This window comes from Oreochromis niloticus, linkage group LG16, assembly GCF_001858045.2.
Source record: "Oreochromis niloticus isolate F11D_XX linkage group LG16, O_niloticus_UMD_NMBU, whole genome shotgun sequence".
Taxonomy (NCBI): Eukaryota; Metazoa; Chordata; class Actinopteri; order Cichliformes; family Cichlidae; genus Oreochromis; species Oreochromis niloticus.
In genome coordinates this window covers 3,914,694-3,937,964 of record NC_031987.2, presented here as the reverse complement: position 1 = coordinate 3,937,964, position 23,271 = coordinate 3,914,694, and the positions used below count along the sequence as shown (strand labels likewise).

At 42.2% G+C, this 23,271-nt stretch overlaps 2 protein-coding genes across 2 annotated transcripts; both read right to left on the bottom strand.

The window, feature by feature from the left end:
- Window positions 1–1,196: 1,196 nt before the first annotated feature.
- twist2 lies at window positions 1,197–4,301 on the bottom strand. Its single transcript, XM_005450442.4, has 2 exons — window positions 3,541–4,301; window positions 1,197–1,751 (listed from the first exon to the last, which is right to left on the bottom strand). The coding sequence occupies exon 1, from the start codon at window positions 4,066–4,068 to the stop codon at window positions 3,574–3,576; it is 495 nt and encodes a 164-aa protein (XP_005450499.1). The 5' UTR covers window positions 4,069–4,301; the 3' UTR covers window positions 1,197–1,751; window positions 3,541–3,573.
- A 7,828-nt stretch (window positions 4,302–12,129) lies between these two features.
- On the bottom strand, window positions 12,130–17,149 carry LOC112844070 (pancreas transcription factor 1 subunit alpha). The gene is made up of 2 exons (XM_025903550.1): window positions 16,038–17,149; window positions 12,130–14,806 (listed from the first exon to the last, which is right to left on the bottom strand). Exons 1-2 carry the CDS (start codon window positions 16,615–16,617, stop codon window positions 14,769–14,771), a joined length of 618 nt encoding a protein of 205 aa, XP_025759335.1. The 5' UTR covers window positions 16,618–17,149; the 3' UTR covers window positions 12,130–14,768.
- Between the last annotated feature and the right edge of the window lie 6,122 nt (window positions 17,150–23,271).

The following is a 23,271-nucleotide window of genomic DNA, read 5'->3' as shown; positions in this document are numbered from 1 at the left end:
GTAAGACTGGGATTGGTCACGTGGTCTTTATCAGATAAATCAATCTATTTTAAAAGGTTGAAATAAATATAGGTCATTCTCGGTTTCTAAGTGATGGAAAGCTCTTGATTTTGAAAAATAAAAGAGGATCCCTGCTGCACAGACTCTGCACACTGCCACATGCTCGTCACTTTTATTTTTAATAAAAGTGTTTGACGGCAGAGTGCCGCATTACCATATTCACAAACCTACAGGAGGATAAAGCCACGGTGGCTGCAGGTGGTTCCTAATTGAGGCCGCGTTCAAAGACCATAAGAAAAATCAGACTCAGCATCAATCCTAGGGGGTTAAAATATTTAGTAACACTAGTATTTTATAAGAGAACCAGCTCAGTGAAGGTCGCTGATTCTTTATACAGCTTTTCACCTGTGAAACCGGCGGTTCAGTGCGGGAAAAGGTAATTTGGAAGTGCTGTATTTAAAACCAGGGGGCAGGCGTTTGTTTTACTGGTTGATAAAATTAGGCTACCCAGTTATTCCAGCAGCAGACCCACAGTGCACTGTATACAGCTGAAATAGCCACAAAGAGTCAGCCATCCATTTACACTAACAGCCCCACGTTAACAATGAGGTCCTTTTAGTGTTTAGATTGCATCTAACCACGTCTGGGAAAACGACATGTAAACAGTTTGGATGTATTAAGACTGAGCGGAGATTCAAAGGAATTTCTTCAGTCATTTAGGTGGGGTCTTTAGGATTTTTTAATACTACAGGCAGAGTTATTGTCCTTATCTGCGGTTTTTTGGGGCTCCCTGCTCGTTAGGAAGCACAAAGGCATCGCCATTTGAAATGATTACTCGTTATTTAAGCGTACAAACATTTTATATGACCCAGTTTGAAACTGGCTCGAGTTTCCTGCACTGTTAATGAAGCTGTATTATTTTATGGTCTGGTTTTTTTTTTTTGTTTTGTTTTTTTTTTGGGTCGGTGTTTTCTTTCCATAACAAGAGGAGGGGCACGTTCTCACACCCAGCGGAGAAAGAGGGAAAAATGTGGTTAACATGGGAGTCGTATTCTTTTACGTCCATCTAAAAAATTGGCTCCATATTTTTTTTTATATATATATTTATTTCTTTGATGTATTTTTATTGGAATTTAATCAGCAGAACTACATATTCTAGCCTAAAATGTATAACTCGAATAAAAAAACGAAACGTATTTCGTTCAAAAAATACGTGTTTTAATAAATAAGCAAAACAAAACAAAAAAATGTACACTGAACGGAGTTTGGATGGAGACTTGCTAAAGAAAGTCGATGAACTAAATCCATGCAGCGAAAAAAAAAATCTAAATTGCATTGGTCCCTTTACAGGCTATAGGCGTACTTACACAAGTATTTACAATATGCATTTCTTTATATATATTTATAATTTGGTTTAAAGTCTTTAAAAAACAAAACAAAACAAAAATATATTTACTTCTAAAAACGATTAAAGGATGGCTTTGGTGGAATACAGGCCGTGAATCCGAGCTATTCGCTGTAACATCTTTTAGGCTTACACACATCACAGGGCTGTCTCTTTTCCTGCTTCCCCCGCTCTCTCTTCCACAAACAGCTCCAGACGGTCAGAAGCAGTGCGATGGGTCGACATCCACACTCACTCCCAGAGAGTTTGTAGTTGTGGCTCGCATTACGTCTCTGCGCCATGCCTTTGAGGTCCATGGGTTCTTCAATAATCCCTGTGGTCTTCATACTTTGTAGAAGTTAACAGTCTGCAAAAGAAGCAGGGAGAAAGAAATGTGGGGGAGATGTTATTGATCAGGAGAGATCACGTGTGCGGACAGTGACAGGCTATCTATCGGCTTTGGCTCTACGGGGGGAGGACATCTGGTGTATTTTACGCATTTAAGGGCTCAATTAGCACGTGGGAACTAATTAATGAATCAATTATTAGCCTCGGAGCTGAGTAAAACCATATGGAGGCAGGGAAGCAGCGTGGTTTTGAATGCGAATGTACTTCCACAGCTGCTTTTATTCTGGGCTTCGGTTTTAAAGCACCTGAGTAAATTCGGCGTTAGTGGACAAGCCTGAAACAATAAAATCCAATTCCTCGGAGCAAAGTTAAGCCCCGAGTTATTATTGAAATAAATCACGCGGCTCACCAAGGTCGCAGTTTGTTTAGAAAGGCCCCGCAGTGTGTCCACAGCCCGGTGTGAATTATTCATTTTGCTGCTAAATTAAAAAATGTTTGTTGTTACATTTCCTTCCAACTATATTTTGGATAAATCTGAAGCCCGTGAGAAACCCCAGCGCGGGTTTACTTCTGCCTTTTTAACGCTGTCAAGCCACACATCTGAATATTTTGAATCTAGCCTGCATGTCGCGGATGCGCCTTCAAATTTAAAGCAAATCACGGTGAAGAGCCTGATTTCAGAATCAGAGGAGCTCCGAGGAGCAGTCAGGACCGGACAGGCTTCGATCTCCACATCGGGCCCTGAGCCCTGTCAGATATTTAAATGAAGGTTACAGCGACTAAAAAAAGACGCATTCCTGATTACTGACATCACTAATAGAGTCACTGTTACTCCCTCTTTAATCCCCTTTTGCTAAAATTAAAAAAGCTCAAATTAAAAGTAGAAACTCCAAAAACAGTGCAATCTGTCCCAGCTGCAGGTCAGCTGTAGAGTAACCAATCCTCCAGATCAGGGAGCAAAGCAAGTCTGAAGAAAGTAACGAGCCTGCGTGTTAATGCGGGCTCTGTTTTTGTTGTCTTGCACTGGCCTGAACTTCCCCGTCCAGCCGCAGGAGCTGCCCATTCCTGCGGTCTCCACACAGGAAGGCGCTCTGTTGTGGATATAAATTACCCGTAGTGGCACTACAGCTGCGTCTTGGCCCTTTTTAAGAAAAAGAAAAACTAGAGTCCTTATAAGAGGGACTACAAAAGTTAAAAAACAAACAAAAAAACAACAACGTAATTTTTTGGCAACAAATAGAAGAGAGGAACAGATGAGGCACGTTCTTAATGCCTGGCATGTAAACACGTTCCGCAACTATTATTTGCATTCATTCCTCCGCCTAATCCTTCAAATAAACACGATCCCGTTTTTCACATCCCGAACGAGCCCTCTGCTTCACTCAATTCTCGGAACATCAAACTCATCATGGATTATACTGTCCCCGAGAGTTTGCGGGCGGGCAGGCAGGGTTTAAAAGATGCTGCGCCTCGTGCTTAAAGTTTGAACATAAAAAAAAAAGGGATGGGGACACGTTTGATGCACTGGATGCCTGTCACCTACACATCTGGCTACAGTTTCCCTCCAGACACGTGGTCAAGTCGCCACCTGATAACGACTCTTTAAAAAAGAAAAAGTTCAAAGTGAAAATAAACAGAATTTGGGGGATGACTCCCATAATGCGCTTCATAACCGTTTTACCATAAGGCGTTATATCTGCCTACAGCGGCGCCTTTATAAATGAGTCCTTCATCGTTATTACTTCTTTTTCACGCTGTAAACACTGACATCATCGACTTTTTTTCTTTCCGGGCTTCGTGCTACCCACCGCTTTGGCATTGGAAGTGACGGTCTGTGGGTGCTAGTGAGATGCTGACATAGACCAAGCGCCCTCCATCCTCCACACAGAGAACGCATAACTGAGTCTTTCGTGCGCTACGTAACTGCAGCTGGACATCTTGCTGTCCATCTCGTCGCTCTGCAGCACCTGACAGAGAAAGTCGATGTATCTGGAGGCCAGCTTCAGCGTCTGTATCTTGCTGAGTTTGTCCGATGGCAGTGTGGGGATAATTTTGCGCAAAGACGCAAAGGCCTCGTTCAGAGACTGAGTCCGTTGCCTCTCCCGGACGTTGGCCAGGACCCGCTGGTTCTGCAGCTCCTCGTACGACTGAGTGCTGCTCGGACTCGGCTTCTTCCCCCGTTTCACCGGACCCGGGCTGCTCCCGCTGCTGTCGTCGCTGGACTTTTTGCTGTGCCTCCTCTTCCTCGCGAACCTTTTCTGCTGTCTGTCCAGCTCCTCCTCGCTGGTCACCAGACTATCCACAGGGGAAACCGGAGAACTGGAGCCCTCTTCCATTTCTTTCTTGAAGAAATGCAGAGATAGAGAGGAAAACACGCTGTCCACCTTTGAAGCCGTGGTTACAAAACTTGTATAGATATCCTTGAAGCTGAGGGGAATAATTTCGAGATGGGTCTCTGCGCTTTTTACTTTGGAAGGAACTATGGTCAAAGTGGCGGTTGGCACAATTCTCCTCGCGCAGGAAGTTTTTTCCTTACAATATTTTTGGAAACGGTATCCCGGCGTCAGATGCTAAATAGGTTTAAGAGTGGAAGGGGAGGGGTTTTGAGGTGCGGAGGGGGAGCTAGTGCGCCTTGGTGTTCAGCAAGCGGGAGGGACCAGTCACGGTTTCGTGTATCATAGAAGACTTAAACAAGACTCATATTTACTGTCAGAGGCCAGGGATGACCGACTTACTCTGCTCTTATTTTCTTTTCCCTTTTTATCATCGGTGGCCCCCTAAAAGGAAAAAAAGTGCAGTTTCTTTACGTGGCAGAAAATTACATTCACTATTTTTACTGAGATGATGACTCATAATTTAACAAAAATTAATTTAATAAAAAAGAAAAAGTTGTCTCGTTTTTCTTGGAATATTTGCAATAATATTTTGACAAATATCTATAGTTAGTTTACATCTTAAAGTTAAAATTTAATAATAATAATAATAATAATAATAATAATAATAATAACAATAATAAAAACAGTCTTTCCTCATGAAAATATTTTCCAGATTTCTTATAAGGTCGCTGGATTTGAATTAAAGTAAAACATGAGCCAGAGCCTTTAGGGTCAATAAAACTATCAAATTAACTGCAGTATAAAATCCATTTGTTCTTGGAGAGTGAAGTCTTTGTGCCACAGTCGCTCCCTGCGAGGCCTTTTACAGCCACACAAACCTTCCGTGTACCGTAAAAACTGAGTTTTAACGCCAGTGTAAAGTATGCGCACCGCGGAGGGCGATTTGCGCACAGATTCGTCGGACCGGAGGAAATATATCCGCTTGATCTTTAATCGAATCAAGTCTGTGCGCACTCGCAGCTCCTATAATGTGGAAGTCAAACAGAAAGGAGGCTTAAACTAACCATCGAGCTCTCCGGTTTCTGCCGATACCTCCAGTGAACGGTTTTTCCATGCGTTTTGTCAGCGGCCCACCTCTTCATCTGTCATGTCGTGTTTTCCATACACAGAGCGGCACACAGGTGGCTCATATTACAGAGCTGAATTTATCCACTGCCAAAATCTCATTTTGTCCAAATCAGCTGACTGTAACCTCTGGAGATTTCTTTAACTTCTTTGTTATCAGTTTCTGACTGGAGAGCATTTCAGCTCCCATAAAGCACCAAAATATAACCAGTTGTTTTATTTTTATTGAAAAAAGAGAGCGGAGAAAAAATATGACAGTCGGATGAAATAAGATGTTCTATTTTAATCAAATGCATTTTTTTCGACTCTTGGGGATAAATCCGACTTTCACTTAGTTACAGGAAATTGGACTAATATTAGTAATAAGACTGTGTTGAAGATTAAAAAAAACATTTCCTAATGAAGATTAATGAACGTGAGCGTGTATATTTTACTTTTTTGCAGCAGGGGCTATATTTATAACCGGTATTGCATGATGTTCATGTATTTATTAAAGAAACAGAAATTTAACTGCTAATGTAAATCCAACGAAAATCAAACTGGTCCAAGAATGACATCGTTAACAAGCAATTTATCTAATTTACACACACAAAGTGTGAATATAATCACGTTACAGCAGCTCAACTGTTAGGCGTGTTAATAAAAACAGAATGTAATGATTTGCCCATTATTTAAGATTTATATTTAATTGAAATAGTACAAAGGCAACATAAAATATCAGAACTGAAAATATTTATTGTTCTGTGTTAAATTACATGCTCGGTTTGAATTTGATGGCAGTGGCACGAGGAGCCATGGAGTTGAAGTATGCTCAGCATACGTTAAACTCCTGAGCACTGACTTGGTGTTGCTTATGGGAACCGAGTGTGCTTTGTGTTTTAGGCGTCACCGGTAATGGTTACTGTCACTCTACTTTTACGTAGTGCCAGATGCATTAATTCAGACCGTGGCATGCCTCCGGGTAGGTCCAAGTGTGGTTACACATTTTACTGGCCTCTTTCATACAGCTTCTACACGAAGAAGGAAATGTTTCGCACATGCAAATATGAAAGCAATGCTCGAATATGCACAAGAGCAAGTATGAAAGAGGGAACATGCACCTGAAGGAGCGTGCACAAAATCGCACACACTTTCCCCCAATTATGACCTCTGACCTTCTGCTCCCTGGCTCGGCTGCAGGAGGCCCCGGGGAGAAGGGTTGACTTGCAAAGTACGAGACTGATCCTGTGCAGTGACTACTATGAGGTAGGCTTCTCTCTCTCTCTCTCTCACACACACACACGCACACACACACACACACACACACACACACACTTCACAAGAAGAAGAAGAATGGGACCTTAGCTGACACTTTTCCACCCACTGTGCGCTCTAGGCAATGCTAAGCAAGTGCCCACTCAAAAGTCAAGCAAAGCTTGCAAAAAAATACTTTTCACACTAACAGAGTAAAAGTAATTCAGCTAATCAAAAAACATTTAACTTGATGTGGTGCTGTGGCAGTTTAGTAAGCATGTGTTTTTTCTTGATTCATAATTCAAATACATCTCACCCAGTGTTCAATGACATCCAGAGAGGCTGTTGGCTCTCGGAAGATAAAAAGGCAGCCAAATACTGTAAAATGAAGTGAGACAGGGGGAAGAGAGAGGGATGACTTGCCTCTCAGATCAAAGGTGAGCTTGGGCCGTAACTCAGCGTAGCAGGATGACGTACCTCTGTCTCGTCTGACACCTTTAAGACCAGCTCCACATGGGCCGAGGGCAAGGCCTTAATAAGCGCAGAGCCTTTCTGCTGTCACTGCAGCGAGAAACGCATCCCTGCTGCATGCACCGCCTCATAAACAGAAAAGGACGGAGACAAGGAGTGAGAGCGAGAGGTGTTGAGAGACAAAAAGCAGTTTCAAAAGAAAAAGAAAGAAAAGAGATGAAATGGCAAACAAAGAGGCCAAATGTACTGATGTGTGATGATTCACAGAAGACTTTGATCTGACGTGGAGGGTCACGGATGTGTGAGGAAAGTCAGGAAAGAGATGATTTGTTAGAGGCTGCGATGAGTGAAGGTTTGCTGTCCATGTGTCTGACAGAATCAATTAACTTTGACTTCAACACCATCCTGCCATCCCCAGACACTCGCGAAGCCTCACCCCAAATCAACTTGGAAAGAGGAACTAGCTTTGGCCTGCATGCAAAGTCGTGTACACTCTACATTATCACCTGATTACGGCATGCATCAGTGCATCCACATTTGCCTTTTTATATGTGCACTTAACATGTGCGTATCTACGCGTGCGGGTGTGCCAGAAAGTGATTCAAGATGAACCAGAGATCAGCAGAGGAAGGCCCAGCTGCTTTTCATTGCACAGAGTACGGTGTCTATTACCAGGAGTGCAATCGCTTTTAAAGCTACTTGTAGCACCACTGCTTCCACTGGAGGAATCCTTTACATATCTATACAGGAATCCAACCCTGCGACTTGAACCGGCCACAAAGCACCTAACGACAAGGAATTCTCTCAGAAGAGGCTGTGAAGACTACAAGCAAAAAGAAGAGTACAACGTTTCCATAAAGGTCAGTGCTATCTATTGAAAAAAAGAACGTGAGTGATCATCGCTGATTAGTATTGGAACAAAACAGAAAACAATTGTTAGCCATCTCTGCCGCTGCTGTTTTGTAAAAGCGTGTCTGTTTCCAGAGTTTGAGAAAAACAACATGAATGTCTGTTTTATTGCGCAGTTCTCTTCCAGTAAGTTGTGAAAATGTGACTCACAAGTCAGCTCCGAGTAAGAACTGGCGCGTCATACTCACTCAAAGTCCACATTTAAGGTCCAATGAATGCAAAGACATTTAGAAAAACAACAAGACATGTTTTGTAACTTCAAAAGGCCGATAGTATCAAGGAGAGAAAATTACACATCGCTGCATTTCCTGCTAAAACATTTCTTTAGGGATCCATTGTCCCAAACGTGCAATCACAGGCTTGCGTTTCTTTAAAAGCACGAGACTGCCACTTGTTTCTAATAAGAGCCCGTATTTAGCAGAGGCCTCCACAGTGAATGAAACAACAGGCAATATCAATGAGTGATACATATTGGACTATAAAACCATAGGGTCACCTGCACTCACAGAGCGAGCCCTCAGTAACGCCCAGGACCCATTCATTCATACATCCACACTGCGCCATTCCTCTGCCCCGGGGCTGATGACAAGGTGTTTCTGAAATCGCATTAGGGGCCCTTTCATAAAGGTTTCACTGGGGAGTGTGTAACAGCTTGAAGCATTTAGACTTTGTTTAATACGATGCAGACTCGCTGCTTTGTCTCCTGGGTGGAAAGGGGCGCGGGATGCCAGAGACCCCCACTGTTAGAGTTTGCTTTGATATCTGGAGGTGGAAGGGGAAATAGAGCAGAATAACCCCTGTCCTACACGGACACAAATACACGCCTATATGTATACACACCATCAGCCCACACCCACACCAAAACCTGTGCGCAGTGCCTGACTCTGCCCGACTGCCCTGCAGAATTATGGCCATCCGATGAAAAAGCCAAGCTTTGAAGTGCAGCTCTCAGAGGCTTTACACCCTATGGGAGAGTTGCGTGAAGAAAAGAAATCATGATCTACAGTCACATGGCGCATGCTGTATCTGTTAGGTAAGGTACCCTGGTTCCAAAACACTGTCAGTCAAAATTAAGCTGAGAAATATAAATAATTTAAAAATAAAATAGAGTTTCACAGATGCTTTTTGTCTAAAGTGACTCGCATTTTTTCTCCATGCAGGCAAGAGGATCAATTTGTGGCTCGGCGTGTGGTTTGAGGACTTGGCTAGTTGTTGAACCCAGTGATTAATGGCTGACCTGCTCCACCACCTGAGCTTTGTATTTATATATGTATACACAGATTGGTTGTGGGGGGGTGGGGTGGGGTGGGGGGGCCTCAGATGGATAGGCTGTTTATTTTATCAGTTTTGTCCAATAAGAGAACGCTCTTGGCACAAAGTAACGGTCCCTAAGTTCAGCCACACTCAACTCAAATGCACCTCATTGACTTGACAGTTACAAAAAACAGAGTTGCCAGAGCAATTATGTTGGCCATAACACAATTATATTCATTATGCATGTACAACTTCCAGAATCTAAACTTTAACCAGGCCAGAGAGAAGGGAAAGGGGGTGGGTCGTGGTGATCAGGTCAGAGTAAATTTGCTGAACAAATGACAGAAAGGCCGTGCACTCGGGTGATGATGGGGCAGCCTCCTGCACAAATAACGTGGAATAATTAGAGCTGCACTTGTGACCCTAGTGCCAAGGTTAGCACGATGGTTGGCCCAAGTTTGCAGGTGGGCTAGGCTACAGTGAGTTTTGGGGGAGGCAGTGCATTAAGGTTGGGCAAACAGTGTTGTTTGATCTGCTGATTGGGCTAGGACAAGCTGGGTGGATGTCAACATGAGGGTGGCGTTTACAGCCTGCTGCCGCTCAGTGTCACCTGTGTGAGCAACGCTCTGTATTAGAGCTGATCCTCAAGGACAATAAATCTTTTACGTGTGACCAAAGCTAATGCAGAATAACTACAGCTCATCTTTATTTGCCTTTTCATTCGTATTTCACAGATAAATCTGACAGCAGGGTCCTTCTGCATTAGCCTGAGCCCCCCCCCCCCCCCCCCCCCCAAAAAAAAATTTAATAAGAGAGCTAAGTGGACAGATTCAAGCAAAAAACAGGTAAATAAAAGTATCTGATAAGCACTCAAAAAATAGGAATGCTTGAATGATTAAAAAAGTGATTGTCAAAAAACAAATGAATGGAATAGTTCACTAGTTGTGTGAAATGTAATGATCAGCTGTTAGATGGACTAGTGTCCCCCAACCGCTCAGGGCCCTTGAATTCGGGCCCCTGGGACACATTGTAAAGATGACACCACATTTTTCCTTCACGCACTCTGAGGATGAAAGCGCTGAAGCATGAAGGGCAGGACTGTGAAGAGGAGCTGTAATGAGGAAAGCAGGTGAGGTATTTAGCCAAAGTTTCACAGCTATTAAAGTGCCAACACACTGGACCCCCACGGTGCTGGTGCTTCCGAGGCATCAGCATTTTAGTTGGAGACAGGCGGATGTTTGGTTTGTGGAAGTTGTTTACGGTGGAGTAACAGGGTGGGATTACATTAGTGGGTTTTAAATTAGCAGAATAACCCAGATGTTCTTAGATGTCTAATTTATTTATTTATTTAGAAGCCTCAAACAGAACGCTTTTGTTTTACTTTCTCTATCTTAGCTCACAGAAACTGTACATTATGAGGGTTGGTGCTCATATTGTAGGACCTGTGAGTCACAAAGTAGGCGTGCTCTGAAACATACCCTGCTTTATCCTCCTACTGGATACTCATAGCATGAATTGAACATCATGTTATGTTTACTTAAACTTGAAACTAGCGATTGAGATCATAAGCGTATCACGAAAACGTCTCCCGAGGCCATGAAAGGAGAGACCCGAGGGTTATTTTCCCAAAGACCTCTTCCCACTACAAGATTCCCCCCGCTGTCTATCTCTTACACACAGTCTATGGTTCCTCATCTAAGTAACACGAGTGGTTATTTTTACACCGTATTACTGTCTATTCTACCTTCTTTTTCTGGTAGAGTTTCATTAGTAAAATGGGGACAGCTGACCAGGATATGTCTTTGAGCAACTGCTTTCTTTCATCTGAGCAATATCTAAAATTAGAAACATCCCATGTCAGAGTGATGCAGAAAAAATTACTCCTAGGCTGGATGACAACTGCTTATTATGAGACTGTTCTAAAAGCTTCCTGAAATCCTGAGTTAATACAAAACGCGTCCGATAGAGTACTGTCAGGAGCTAGAAAGAGTGCCATACTAAAATCTTTCTCCTCACATAGAAAGACCTGAAAATCAGGCCCCTTCATAACTTGAAGACCTCGTAGTATCATCTTATCCCAGTAGAGACTGTGAGCTTATTTGTGGTTCCTTGTTTCTAAAAGTAGGATGGGAGGCAGAGGCTCTCCTGTGGATCCAGCTCCCAGTTTGGATTTAGGAGACAGGCACCCTCTCTACTTTTAAGATTAGGCTTCAAACTCTTATAGACAAAAGTATTATGTTACAACTCTTAGTCTTTGAATTCAGGTGATTTCATTCCCATTGCCACAGGTGCGTAAAGTCAAGCACCTTGCTAGGCAGCACGCTTTTAAAGCATTAGTGAAAGAACGGGTGTTCTAAGCAGCCCGCTGAATTGGAGTGTGGCACCATAATAGCATGCCACCATTACAATAAGTCACTTTGTGAATTTTTTTTCCCTCCTAGATAGATCAACTGTAAGTCATATTATTGCGAAGTGGAAGGGTTTAGGGACCACAAAACCTCAGCCACAAAGTGGCAGACCACATATTGTTACAGAGTCATCAAGTGCTGAGCCACATGGTGCTTAAAAGTCTCCTGCTGACTCAATAACTGCACAGCTCCAAACCTCTGACTTTAACATCAGCACAAAAAACTGTGCTCCAGGAGCTTCTGTAGGAGTAACATGTGGACTGGTCACCAGTTTTGTGCATAAGCCTTGGACCAGGTGACCCTGAACCACCCATTAGTTATGCTGTAATAGGCTCCGACTGCGAGGGAACTTCCCATTATGCACTGAGCACTTTTTCTCCACTTCCATCTTTTCACTCTCCATGTGTGATTGTTGAAGTTCTCCCTATAATATTAAACAGTAATTAATACAAAAAGAAATAAAAAAGGACAGGAAAAAAGGAATGCCCTGAAAGCAAATAAAAATGTAAACGTTTCAAGACAGAAACTTGACATTTCTGTCTTTATGTGGTTTATAAAGTCATCCCCAAGCCTGACTCAGTGCATGCTATAGCTTAGTCCCCCCCCCCTTTCCACTTCTTTCAAAACAAGACGTCCAAGCTGTTGTTGCAGGAAAGAATTTCTTTTATGTTGTTGTTTTTTTGTATAAATTTTGATCTACATTTTTAGCCACATGTAAAGTACGATCGACTGTATGTCAAACAATCCTGAAATGGATAAACAAGTAAGAAAACGGATGGATGTCAAACAAAAAGGCCACTTTCAGAACGTGTCTGTCTTTTCTGTTCTCCCTGATCTGACCTTTGGACAGAGCGGTTTCAGAGCGTCTTTCACACAAACACCTGCATTATTCCAGCAGGATGTGATGTACTGATTGTATTTACAAGCGCACAACCCAGACTCCACAGTTACACTAACATGATAAACACACCTGCTGGCTGATGGCAGAATGGCCTCACAGTGTTTGTCAGTGTAAGTCTGCCGGATGTTAAATCAATAAACTACCTCAGTGCAAAAAAGAAGACGTCTGATCCAGCCCACAGAGTGGAAGAATGTTACTCATTCTGGCCACTAAAATTTTCCGCTTGGCTGAATCATATCTCATCCGAATGGTATTCTGAGCTGTTTTTGATGATCTCCAAGCACAATCATTTGAAAATGCAGCACGCTGTCACTTAACGGGGAAAAGCCAGCTCCTTATGTATTTTGAAGAAAGTTCATAAATAACTACACAAAGTGAGAATTTTACATTTTAACAAAACAAGCTCTGATTCTTCATTATGGCTGTCACACAGTGATTAGGTTCAATTCTTTTATTTACTTTTTATAAACATTTTTGAAGCTCTTAAAGAGACATAGTTATAATTATTTAATGATATTTCTATATGTAATATTATCCCACTTATGCTTGTTTAATTTATATGGAAGATAGTTTTTATTCATCTGATTTAATTTGGCCCACATTTCATCTGTTTTTGATATGCACACACAGGACACCAAAAAGGGGATAGAATTAGTTAACTGATACCACTAGAGGGACCCAGGGGTCACCAAACAGCAGAGTGGTAACAAAGGTGACTTATCAGTACGACTACAAAAGGTCACGGGCTCATTTTTACTCTTCTTCTCTGTTTTATCAAATCTTGTTCTTCACAGGCAAATATTCCAGGCTTTTGGGTGCATTTGCATTGTCCACGGAGCAGGTGCACCGCACACAAATGCGACTCGCATGACTTGTGTAACACTGGAACACTTCCCTAACAGAATAAGCTATCGAGCAGGACGGTTTCTCTATTTATGCTCCACACATCTCGTTCCATGAACAGAGAAATGCCGTGAATGACGTTTCCACATGAAGGTTTGAATCTCACCGGTCTAACAGAACAACTGGGGACTTCTTTTTAATTGACTGTGACCAAAACTCCCACAACAGAAATTCAGCTACACATCATCCATAAGCTGTCATAACCAGGCTGCTTTGTAATGGTTTCCTATGGGCTCCATTACTGGCACTAAACTTGCCTGAGCAAAAGAAAAATGGGTGTGTTGTTGACTCCCTTCGCCTGTTTTACACATCTAACTACACCTGGAGCGGAATCTGCGGACTGCTGAGAGGAAAGCCGAGCACCATCATTACATGGTGTGCTACAGCCTGATAATGGTGCCATAATGCTGCATTGTAAGACAGAAAGGGTTGGCTGTGTGTTGGACCGAAGCAAAGCTCATCTGTTGGACAGTGAAGTGAGAATCATAAATTTGATTGGGTTAACACCCAACCAGCATGTCGGTTTCAAGGCTGTTTGTCTGGCCCTGCTCAGTTTGCACTTGTGTTACTGTGTGTGTCAACATGACTGCCCGGACCCGAGGTTTCCCAGCAGACCATTACCCTGTAATGACACCATCGATGTTATTCTCGTTGTCTTTGAATGGTTTTAATGTTCAGGCTTGAACTGTGCATGAAGGCCACAGGGGAAAAAGTAGGTAATGTGTTGCCTTTAAGTAGAGATCAGTGTCACATCTACACAAAATTGCTCCACTGATGGTGCTGCACTTGTCTGGAAAGAAAAATTACACATTAACACGGGATGGAGTAACTTTAAATGCACAGAAAGCCTGAAAATCACTGCATTCTCCAAGCTGCAAACAATTACATGATGACATTTTGTAAACCTGTTTCCATGAGTGTTTTTGTCATAAATAAGAAATAATTACAAATAAATAAACACAACAGATGACAGATGACAGATGACAACCGGCCTTATTGCCATGTTTGGAAACAGCACCTGACACGCTACAGCACGCCGCACTGATCTGCTTCTCACGCCCATCGTCTCATTTACATGATCAAGGCTCTTTTTAACACATCAGCTCGCAGCCTAATGAGCCAGAGTCCAGAAAACACTTCAGCACCGCGTGCAGAAGTATGAGTCCTTTACAAGTCCATTCAGTCTCGTGCCAGTGTGCCTCTCTGTGGCAACAATGACGACCCTCTTTCTCGTCTTTGCCCCAAAAACAATGGCTCTCAATTACCAGTCAATAACAAATTAGAATTTTAAAAGCTTCCAAGAACAAAGTAGTGGATAAGACTGAGAAAGCCTGAGGTGTGTGACCTGGTGAGAAGTCTGCAGATGTCTATCGGCACACTCTCTCCTGCTGGCTGTCTGTCTGTTCTTGACATGCAGTGAGAGGAGAAGGAGGGAAAAAAGTCTGAACCACCTCCCGGCTGAAGCCTGTACGCTCAGGGTGCCCCCTGTTGCTCCGTTAATCCCACTTTATCCAAGAGAGGCGGGCTGTCAGGTCTGGGAAGGGCAGAAAGAGACAAAAGCAGGACAAACACATAAGTTTTGTTACATTTTAATGACTGTTTAACAAGTCCTGGTCTGGCTTAACCCCCACAAAAGAGGCTTCAGAGCAGATCCTCACAGAATGAAGTGAAAGGAGGGCAAAGGAATACAAGTACTTCAGTTAAGATTACATGAGGCTCATTTAAGAGCAAATGCCCCAAGAAACACACCTGGGGATAAAGGTCTGTGCTAAACACACAGAAAGTTGCTTATAATGACATTTCCTTTATGGGATTACTGTGAACGTCTATTAGAAAACTACTACATTAAGGACCCTGTGAACAACTGAAAGGGCGTCTTTTCACTGTGCAATGTATAAAAGAGGAACATATTACAATATATTCTAATAAGGGAAAAACTTAAACTCAGTCTTTATAAAGAATTTCTGTTTTGATGTGTTTATAAGCTCCTTGAGGCGACTGTTGCTATGATTTTGCGCTATAAATAAATATAGCAAAGCTGAATTGAATTGAACCAGGTCTGTTTCTTTCATGTAAAAGTGAATTGAATGTAAAATAAATGTTTTAAAAAAACAGGCTTTTGTCACAGTTAAGCATATCAGTTACATGATGAATGATTAATGAACAGCTTCCTAATGATACATACCATTTTTCTCTGTTTTAATTAGTTATTTTTGTTTAAATTCTATAATAATAATAACAATAATAATAATAATAATAATAATAATAAATACTGTATTAGGATTCTGTAGGATTTAAGTAAATATCATCCAGTTCCAACGTGGGAAATTTGATTAAATTGAAATGTATATCAAAACAAAAATGATGAGTTTATGAGGTAGGGGAGAACGTGTCGGGTGTCGTTGTATGTAAACATCATTTAGCATTATGTCTAAATATAAAATCATCATAATAAAATGTGTAACTCGATCTAACTTTGATTTACTGTTACTTGGACAGGGTGTCATTTATAAACCAAACTGACCCTGGTTAGACTCACCATGTGGAATTATTATTATTATTATTATTATTATTATTATTATTATTATTATTATTATTATAACAGTTGAATATTTCACAGAATGTAAATTAACTACATTTTCATTGCATAAAACGTTTTTTCAGATGAGAGGAGATTATTGCTCCGTCACGGTCGCTTCTGTGCTGGTTGGATCTAAATCGTTAGTAAATGACACCATCGCGAGCTTAAGGAGCGCTCAGCCCACCGCTTGTGTTCCAGATGGCGTTGGTTTGATTCTTGTAGCCGCTCTTCATGCACTCGTCCACATACGATTTGGGGTCGCAGCCGGACATCAGGATCTCTCTCAGCAGGGCGATGTAAGCTATGGCCAGCCTCAGGGTGTCAATCTTCGACAGCCGCTTTTCGTAGGGAAACGTCGGCACGTGGCAGCGAAGCTCCTCGAAGGCAGAATTGATGCTGAGCATCCTCTTTCTCTCCCGGATGTTGGCGGCATGCCTCTGCACCTTGTATGGCTGATGAGGCGCTAACGTCCGCGCGCTGAGCTTGGTCACATCCAGAGACTCTTCGGTGGGGGAGCTCTCTCCCTCAGGACAGACGCCAGGGCCTGGAGACTGAAGGTCGAGATCGGTGAAGGTCAGCTGTGCGTCCGGGAACACGGACTGACAGCCGAACGAGGACCAGGGTGAGAGCTGGCCAGTGGCTGCTGTGCAGTCCAGCAGGAAGGTGTCCAGTTGGCTCTGAAACGGGAAGTTCTGGTCCATCTGCCCCCAAAATGCAAAGTCTGCCGTGCCATCCTGGTCGAAGTCAAAGAGTAGGTCCTCCATACTTTAAAACGATTTTTTTCCTGTCAGGGAAAATAAACTATATAAACTATGCAGGGGTGATGGACAAAGTTCCTACAGAGGAAGACAGACGTCTGATAACTACCTGCCTGCCTGCTCTAATCTGCTGTGTGGTAGCTTTATGGGCACATCTCCTGGATTAAATACTTCACGGCCTTCATGCTTCCCGGCGGGTCGCCCTGACCAATTCTAAAGGCTGAAAGAGAGCTCTCGAGAACTCCTTATCCCTCTTTGTAGGGCCTTCATTGCTGTAAAACAAATTACAGATGGATCAGTGGATCTCCAACTGACAAAAAGCGGAGAAAACACGTGTCTAATTATAAACTTCCCTGAAGTAGATCCGCTAATATTGAAAACGACACTCAGTGTTTAGCAGTGACTGGAGGACTTGTTTAGAGCATTATGGCGCAGCAGGCCGCGCAAACCCGGCAACCTCTGAATGGGACTGTTTTACCTTTAAAAGCTCAGCTGACAACAAACGTCGCTGTCAGAAACACATGAGAGCTCTTTGTCACCGCAGAATGTAACGAGATGTAACGAGAGGGGCGCCTTTTCTGTTTAGCCCCCGGGTTTATTGCGCGTTTTTACGCACTGAGCTTAGATCCCAGCGAGACGAAAAATATTCCAACAGTATCACCGCAACTCGTCTCACATAATTTGGGTCCAGCAGCCACATTAATAGGTTTGTAATTTGTAAATGATATGACTGACAAACCGTGGAAAGGAGGCACGCTGTAATTACGCTGGGGTTAATCAAATAAGCGGGTTCTTTCTTCGAGGTTGGATGAAGGGCAGCTTTGGGGTGAACTTTAATTCAGCAGTGCTGTGCGTTTGCTAACACCTGGTTTTAATTTGAAAAAGTCCTCCAGGACACAAATTTAAAGAGAATATGCTTGTCGGAGTAAACACAAGCGGCATGAGGCAGAAACACTTCCTCAGACAACAACAGATCAGGTGAAGTCCGTGACTGACAGTCGGTGTTGGAGCCAAGCCTCGGACCTGTGGACAAATTGTACTTTAATAACAGCGCACTCACATAAGGTGCGTGGATGTTTTCGTCACCGCCGTTTATAAATTCCAGTAACCTGCCAGAGAATGGAGATGAAAACGAGCCTGTATGGATAAATCAGGCATGACGGACCGAACTGCTGATTTTAACTGATGTGCTCTGTCCTTTTTTAACATACATAAAATCTCAGACTTGCTGAAAAACTGTGCTTGTGATTGTTTATCTAATCTATTTTCTAGAGATTTCATAAAAAGTCCTTTTAAACACATTTCTTCGTATATTCGGTCCCGTTTCTTGATTATTTCTTGGCAGTGTTAAAGAAGTTAAATAAGGCGTTGAAATAATTTATTTGAATTTTTTCAGATGTGAAAAAAAGAAGAAGAAAAAAAGGTGATCTCCGAAGACAGAGTTGTTTGCTTTTACTCAAAGAGGAAGGCCACAGCTCTATCGCCATTAATCTCCAGTAAGTCTGATTTCCCTGAAGGGACTTTAATATTTATCTCAGGAAACAAAGTCAGCTCTTCTGTTTTCCACGAGATTGAGTTTCGATAGTAAATGGACCTAAAGGTTCGGTGTTGTTCTAACTCCTTCCCATCACGCACCTAATTCCCCCATGAGACCGTCGCGGAGGAGAAATATGAAAGGACGACAGTGGGATGGGTGTACCGAGTCCAGAAAAATCACTTATTCTGGATTAATGCGTAATCCTTACAATATAAAGTGCCTGACTTTAAATTTCCTTTAATCTGGGGTGAATGTTAGACTAGCTGTTAGAAAAGTGAATGGTTAAGGAACAGAGTACTGGAACATCAGCAGCAGGTTCCAATGTGTGAAGCTGCATCAACCACAACAGAAATCAATCTCCACGCCTGGCCTCGGATGGAGGTGTGATATCATGTGTGAGCTGTAGTGTTCAACCACAAACATCAGAGTTTAATTAAAAAGCTTAAAAATGTCACTTTTTCACCACCTGGATTAAAATAAAGCTCGTCCCAGTGACGGAATATTTAGAGTTTTAAAACTCAGTAGCTGCATTATGCGATTAAACCGGGCCACCTTAATAAACTCACATCAGACCCATTTAACAATAGGATCCGTCTGCTTGGCTTTCTTAGTGAGTCCTGTCAGGACCTTCTGCTGTTCTGTCGGCAGCACTTCCCCCCCAGCTGACGCGCGTTTCAGGATCAGATTGGCATTATTGTTTCTACAAAGCTTTGAGAGCCCTGAAGGCCCGAGGGCTTTCAACGAGCCGCAGAATCGTTCAGAAAAAGAAACAAGATGTTAAAAAAAAAAATCTATTTCCTCCTCAGTGTGTCGTGATTTTTATTTTGGGTAGCTATTAAACCCAAACCCCTCTGCAACATATAGGCAGCACCGCGGCACTGCGGCTGCCTGTATGTCTGGATGTGGATGAGATCTAAAATCCCTTTTTTAGGGCTTTAAGCTCAGGGGACCGGACAACACGGAAAAGTCAAGTGCGCCTTGGACGCTGCGCAAGCCACATGCTTACAATTAGAGCTGCGGTTTTGAGGCCGTTTCCCACCTGGGAGTTACTGTGTGGAAAACAAGGAAGGTAATGAGACAGGAATAAAACTGATGCGCACCTGCTCTTTCAAAGGCCTTTACAATATTATGAATTTTGATCAGTTTCACAGTGGGCTGGGTGCGTGGGGGGTATTGTGGAGTTAGCTCGCTGACAAGTTGTGTAATTTCCTTCGACTCCACAGAGTTGCTAAACTCTGATTTGGTTTTTAGAATGAGCGCCAAACTTTTTTGGTGAATCTGAGCGCCCGCACCCTTTTTATTGTTATTAATCTTTACTCTTTCTTATAAAACTTTCACAATCTCTCAATATTTAGTCTTCTCCACCCCCACCCCCGCTCCTCAGTTCAAAGGACGTTATTTGGACTCTCATGTAACCCCGACTCCAACCGAAACACCTCCACATCCCCAGCTTAACCACAGACTCATTACTGAAATGTAATGATTTCTATTATAGGGTCTTGTTTTCTGTCCCCCGAAATGAATTTTGATTCCCACAATGTTACTGAAAACAGATTTGTTCCCCCAGATAATACAAGCACACCCACACACACACTTAGTGAAAGCTGTGAACTGCAGACATGAGTTTGACCATTCGCCATAAATGCAAAAAAACAATGAGAAAGATTAACATTTCATGGTTGTGTTCAGTGACGCACATCTTGTTTGTTTGGGTACAGGCCCGATAAACATCATAGTACTGAAAACCTCTGGGATCTGTCTTGGCGGGTCTGAGAGAATGGCATAGCAGCCAAGAGTAATCTTCAATGTTGACCACAAACAGCTCTTTGATCCGTGCTGGGACTGAGCCATTAGAGTGTCACGGCACATTGAAGTGATAACTCAGAGCAGAAGTTACCCTTGACCACAGATCAGGATTCAGATAGCTCTGGGCATTTTACCTTTAAAGGTTACCTACAATCAGCATTAATGCAATGAGCAGTATGTGCCCAGCATCAAAGGGCGTGCCAGTCAACTGGAGTAAAGTAATGCAGGAAATGCTTTGACTGATTGCATGTAAAACTCTTGCATGTAAAGAATTTGAGGTGACATTTCCCCCATAAAATGTTAGGGCACACACATCAGTGTATTCACACACATTAAAGCTGTTGTTTGAACACAGACACACACACAAAAGTAATTTCTGTGATCTTTGCCATCAAGACAAACCCAGGTACTTCTACAAAACCTGCCAAAAATGTCTCTGACTCCTGAAGTCATGAAGCAGCTGACTGGCTCGGTGCCATTCCTGTCTGCAATTCAGGTCCAGGTCTAGTCTGGAAAAAGCATCACAGTCATAAAGTGGCTCTTAAGCAAACACCCCTGCGGGGGCAACACCCCTCTCCCTGGACTTGCAGGAGCCTGAAGATGGATCTATGCCTATAGCTCGATAAAAACTCTCTTTTTTGTTTGTGTTTTGTAGTAAGGGCGTGTAATGTGACTTCATATGTGTGCACGCGTTTAGAGCACATAATAGGCATAATAGGCTTCGGTTTAATGCACTACTACATTTACACTATTGCATCTGTGCACCCATTAAGCTTTTGTAGGTCACTGTGGACTGTATGAAAGGTCGCAGAGCCCATGGATGTATAATCAGTAGTTAATTCTTTTTTTTAAACTGGCAAAAAAGAGTTTATGATTAAAATACTGGTAAAATTAATTGTCCCAATAATGCAAAAAAACATAATTCTAAACGGTTTTTGTACATTTACAGAGCTTTGACAACAAACTCGCTCAACCTGTGAGAGCGGAGCAGCTGATGCTTCTTGGATGGACACACAAACACAACACCTCTGTGCTGGTGTCTATTATACTCCTCAGGGGGGATTCTGTCATTTTGTCAAACTAAATTACAGGTAACAAACATTTCCCAAACTGCACGACTGTTAACTTGACTTTTGCAGCGTTTATAATAACACTGCTTGTTGTAATAGCTGGGAAATACAATGAGTGTGTGGTAACAGAAACACTCGAGATCGGATAAGAAAGTGTGTAATTTAGTAGTTTACCAGCACAGGTTATGTCAGGCTTCAAGTTTTCAAAGCAGGAGAGACTGACAGATTATCTAAGACATAGAAACTGAAACATTATGTTAATTATAATTTGCCTAAAACATGTCAGACGTGTTAATTTTAGTCTTTTTTATTATTATTGTATGGACGGCATGTGTCTAAGGCAAGATTTAGGAATTGTCCATCCATGCCTCGTCAGGCAAGCTGTAATAAAAGTTTGACCAACTTACAGATACTAAAACCAAACTAAGATATTTCCTCCATGTTTTTAGTTTATTTTCATTAATGTTCACAAAGTAATGTCAGTTAGTTTTAATGATTTAGATCTAGTTCATTTTTATTTTACTAAACAAAAATGTTTATTCACATCTAGTTTTAGTTTTTAGTTCATTTTTAGTTAACTATAATAATCTTGATCATTGGGCCATAGCCTTCTCTCACTTCCATCATGGCCTCACCTCTTCTTCGTCACAACTATATAAACCATTAATTAATCATTTAAAAACACAATATTCATATTGATGCGTGTCTGATGTAGCCATTGTGTTTGATGGTTGTATTTAAAACTAACTAACTGAACAGATAAGATGGCAATGAACAAATTCCTCTTGTACATCATTTTATACAGTCTATGCTTTTAAGTGACCTGAATATGTGGAAAAGTTTCACATCTGATACTAAAAAAACATTTAAATCCCAGGTATTTATTTTCTATCAACAGCTGTTCATTATACAGTCATTTGTCCACTTCTATTTTACATAACTAACAGCCCAAAAGGCCCATGCCGATGATCTCTAGTACTAATGGTTTTGTTTGGAGGCTGTCATTTTAGCAGGATACTCTTGAGAAACAGATGTGAATATGCTCCTTCTGCAGCTCCACTTCCTTGGAACTAAATACTATCAGTTCCGTGGAGACTCATAGACACAGGCATGATACTCAGGAGATGGTCTTAACAGGCACGGGGGCGTCTTAGGTCACTGCAGAGACATGCCGGTGGATACGCTGCCCCTAAAGACCAGCTGCTAGCTTTGTTAGACCTCAGTTGTCTCCTTTGTCCTGACCCTGTTGTTCAGGTCAGTGAGGTGTTGCATGTTTTCCCAGCTTGATTAAGAGAAAATGAAAGCTGTTCAGTCTTTTCTGCTTAGGTTTTAAGGAGCCGGGGATCTGATTTAAAGCTAAAAAGAAACATTACCATTTAGGACACTTACACCTGGGACAAGACTCTGTTTTAAGATATAGGGTCCAAAGCAGGGTAATGAAAAAAAAATACATGGCTTCAGATGAATATAGATAGAAACGCTGAAGGTGAAGCTGTTGTTGAATATGGAGACTAAAGCATGCATAGGGAGCATCCTAATGTCGGTCCATAGTGAAGCCTGTGAAGCTGGTGACAGAAGCTGATGCTTCTCTGAATTAAAGAGGAAGGTAAGAAGTGTCCTTGCTTGCATTAAAGCTCCCCAGAATCTATTTAGCACAACTATTTACAAAATCTGTGTACATCCCAGACTTAATAATCCCAAAAAAGACAAAGAGATAAGAAATCTGAACTTCTGCCACAAAAGTTTATCAATTAATTTTGTAATTAATATGAAATTCATTATCAGTGATTAAGCTCTTGGTGTTCCACATCTTGATTTTCTCGAGGTCTAGGCTGCTGGGGGCTTCCCATGATGCACTCTGGCTCTCTTCTACAGCATGTTTTTTTCCATTTTTCCTCCCCTCACTCACAACCGGTCGCGGCAGATAGCCCCGCCCCTCCCTGAGTCTGATTCTGCTGGAGGTTTCTTCCTGTTAAAAGGGAGTTTTTCCTTCCAACTGTTGCCAAAGCGCTTGCTCATAGGGGGTCTCAGTTTTCTCTATATTACTGTATGGTCTTTACAATATAAAGCGCCTTGAGGCAACTGTTGTTGTGATTTGATGTGTAAATAAAATTTAACTGCATTAATTGCATGTTCTCCGTCGCTTGTCCCCCACAGTCCAAACACATGCATGTTAAGCTAACTGGTGATCCACTATCCACTGGGAACCTGCACAGGGCGTACCCCGCCTCTTGCCCTATGACAACT

Bases quoted from the DNA above. Each gene is read 5' to 3' on its own strand.
- twist2 (XM_005450442.4), bottom strand. From the start codon at position 4,068: ATGGAAGAGGGCTCCAGTTCTCCGGTTTCCCCTGTGGATAGTCTGGTG.
- LOC112844070 (XM_025903550.1), bottom strand. From the start codon at position 16,617: ATGGAGGACCTACTCTTTGACTTCGACCAGGATGGCACGGCAGACTTT. The intron at 14,807-16,037 runs GTGGGCTGAGCG...TGCCCTTCCCAG, and splicing joins CGCCATCTGGAACACAAGCG to ACCTGACAGCCCGCCTCTCT.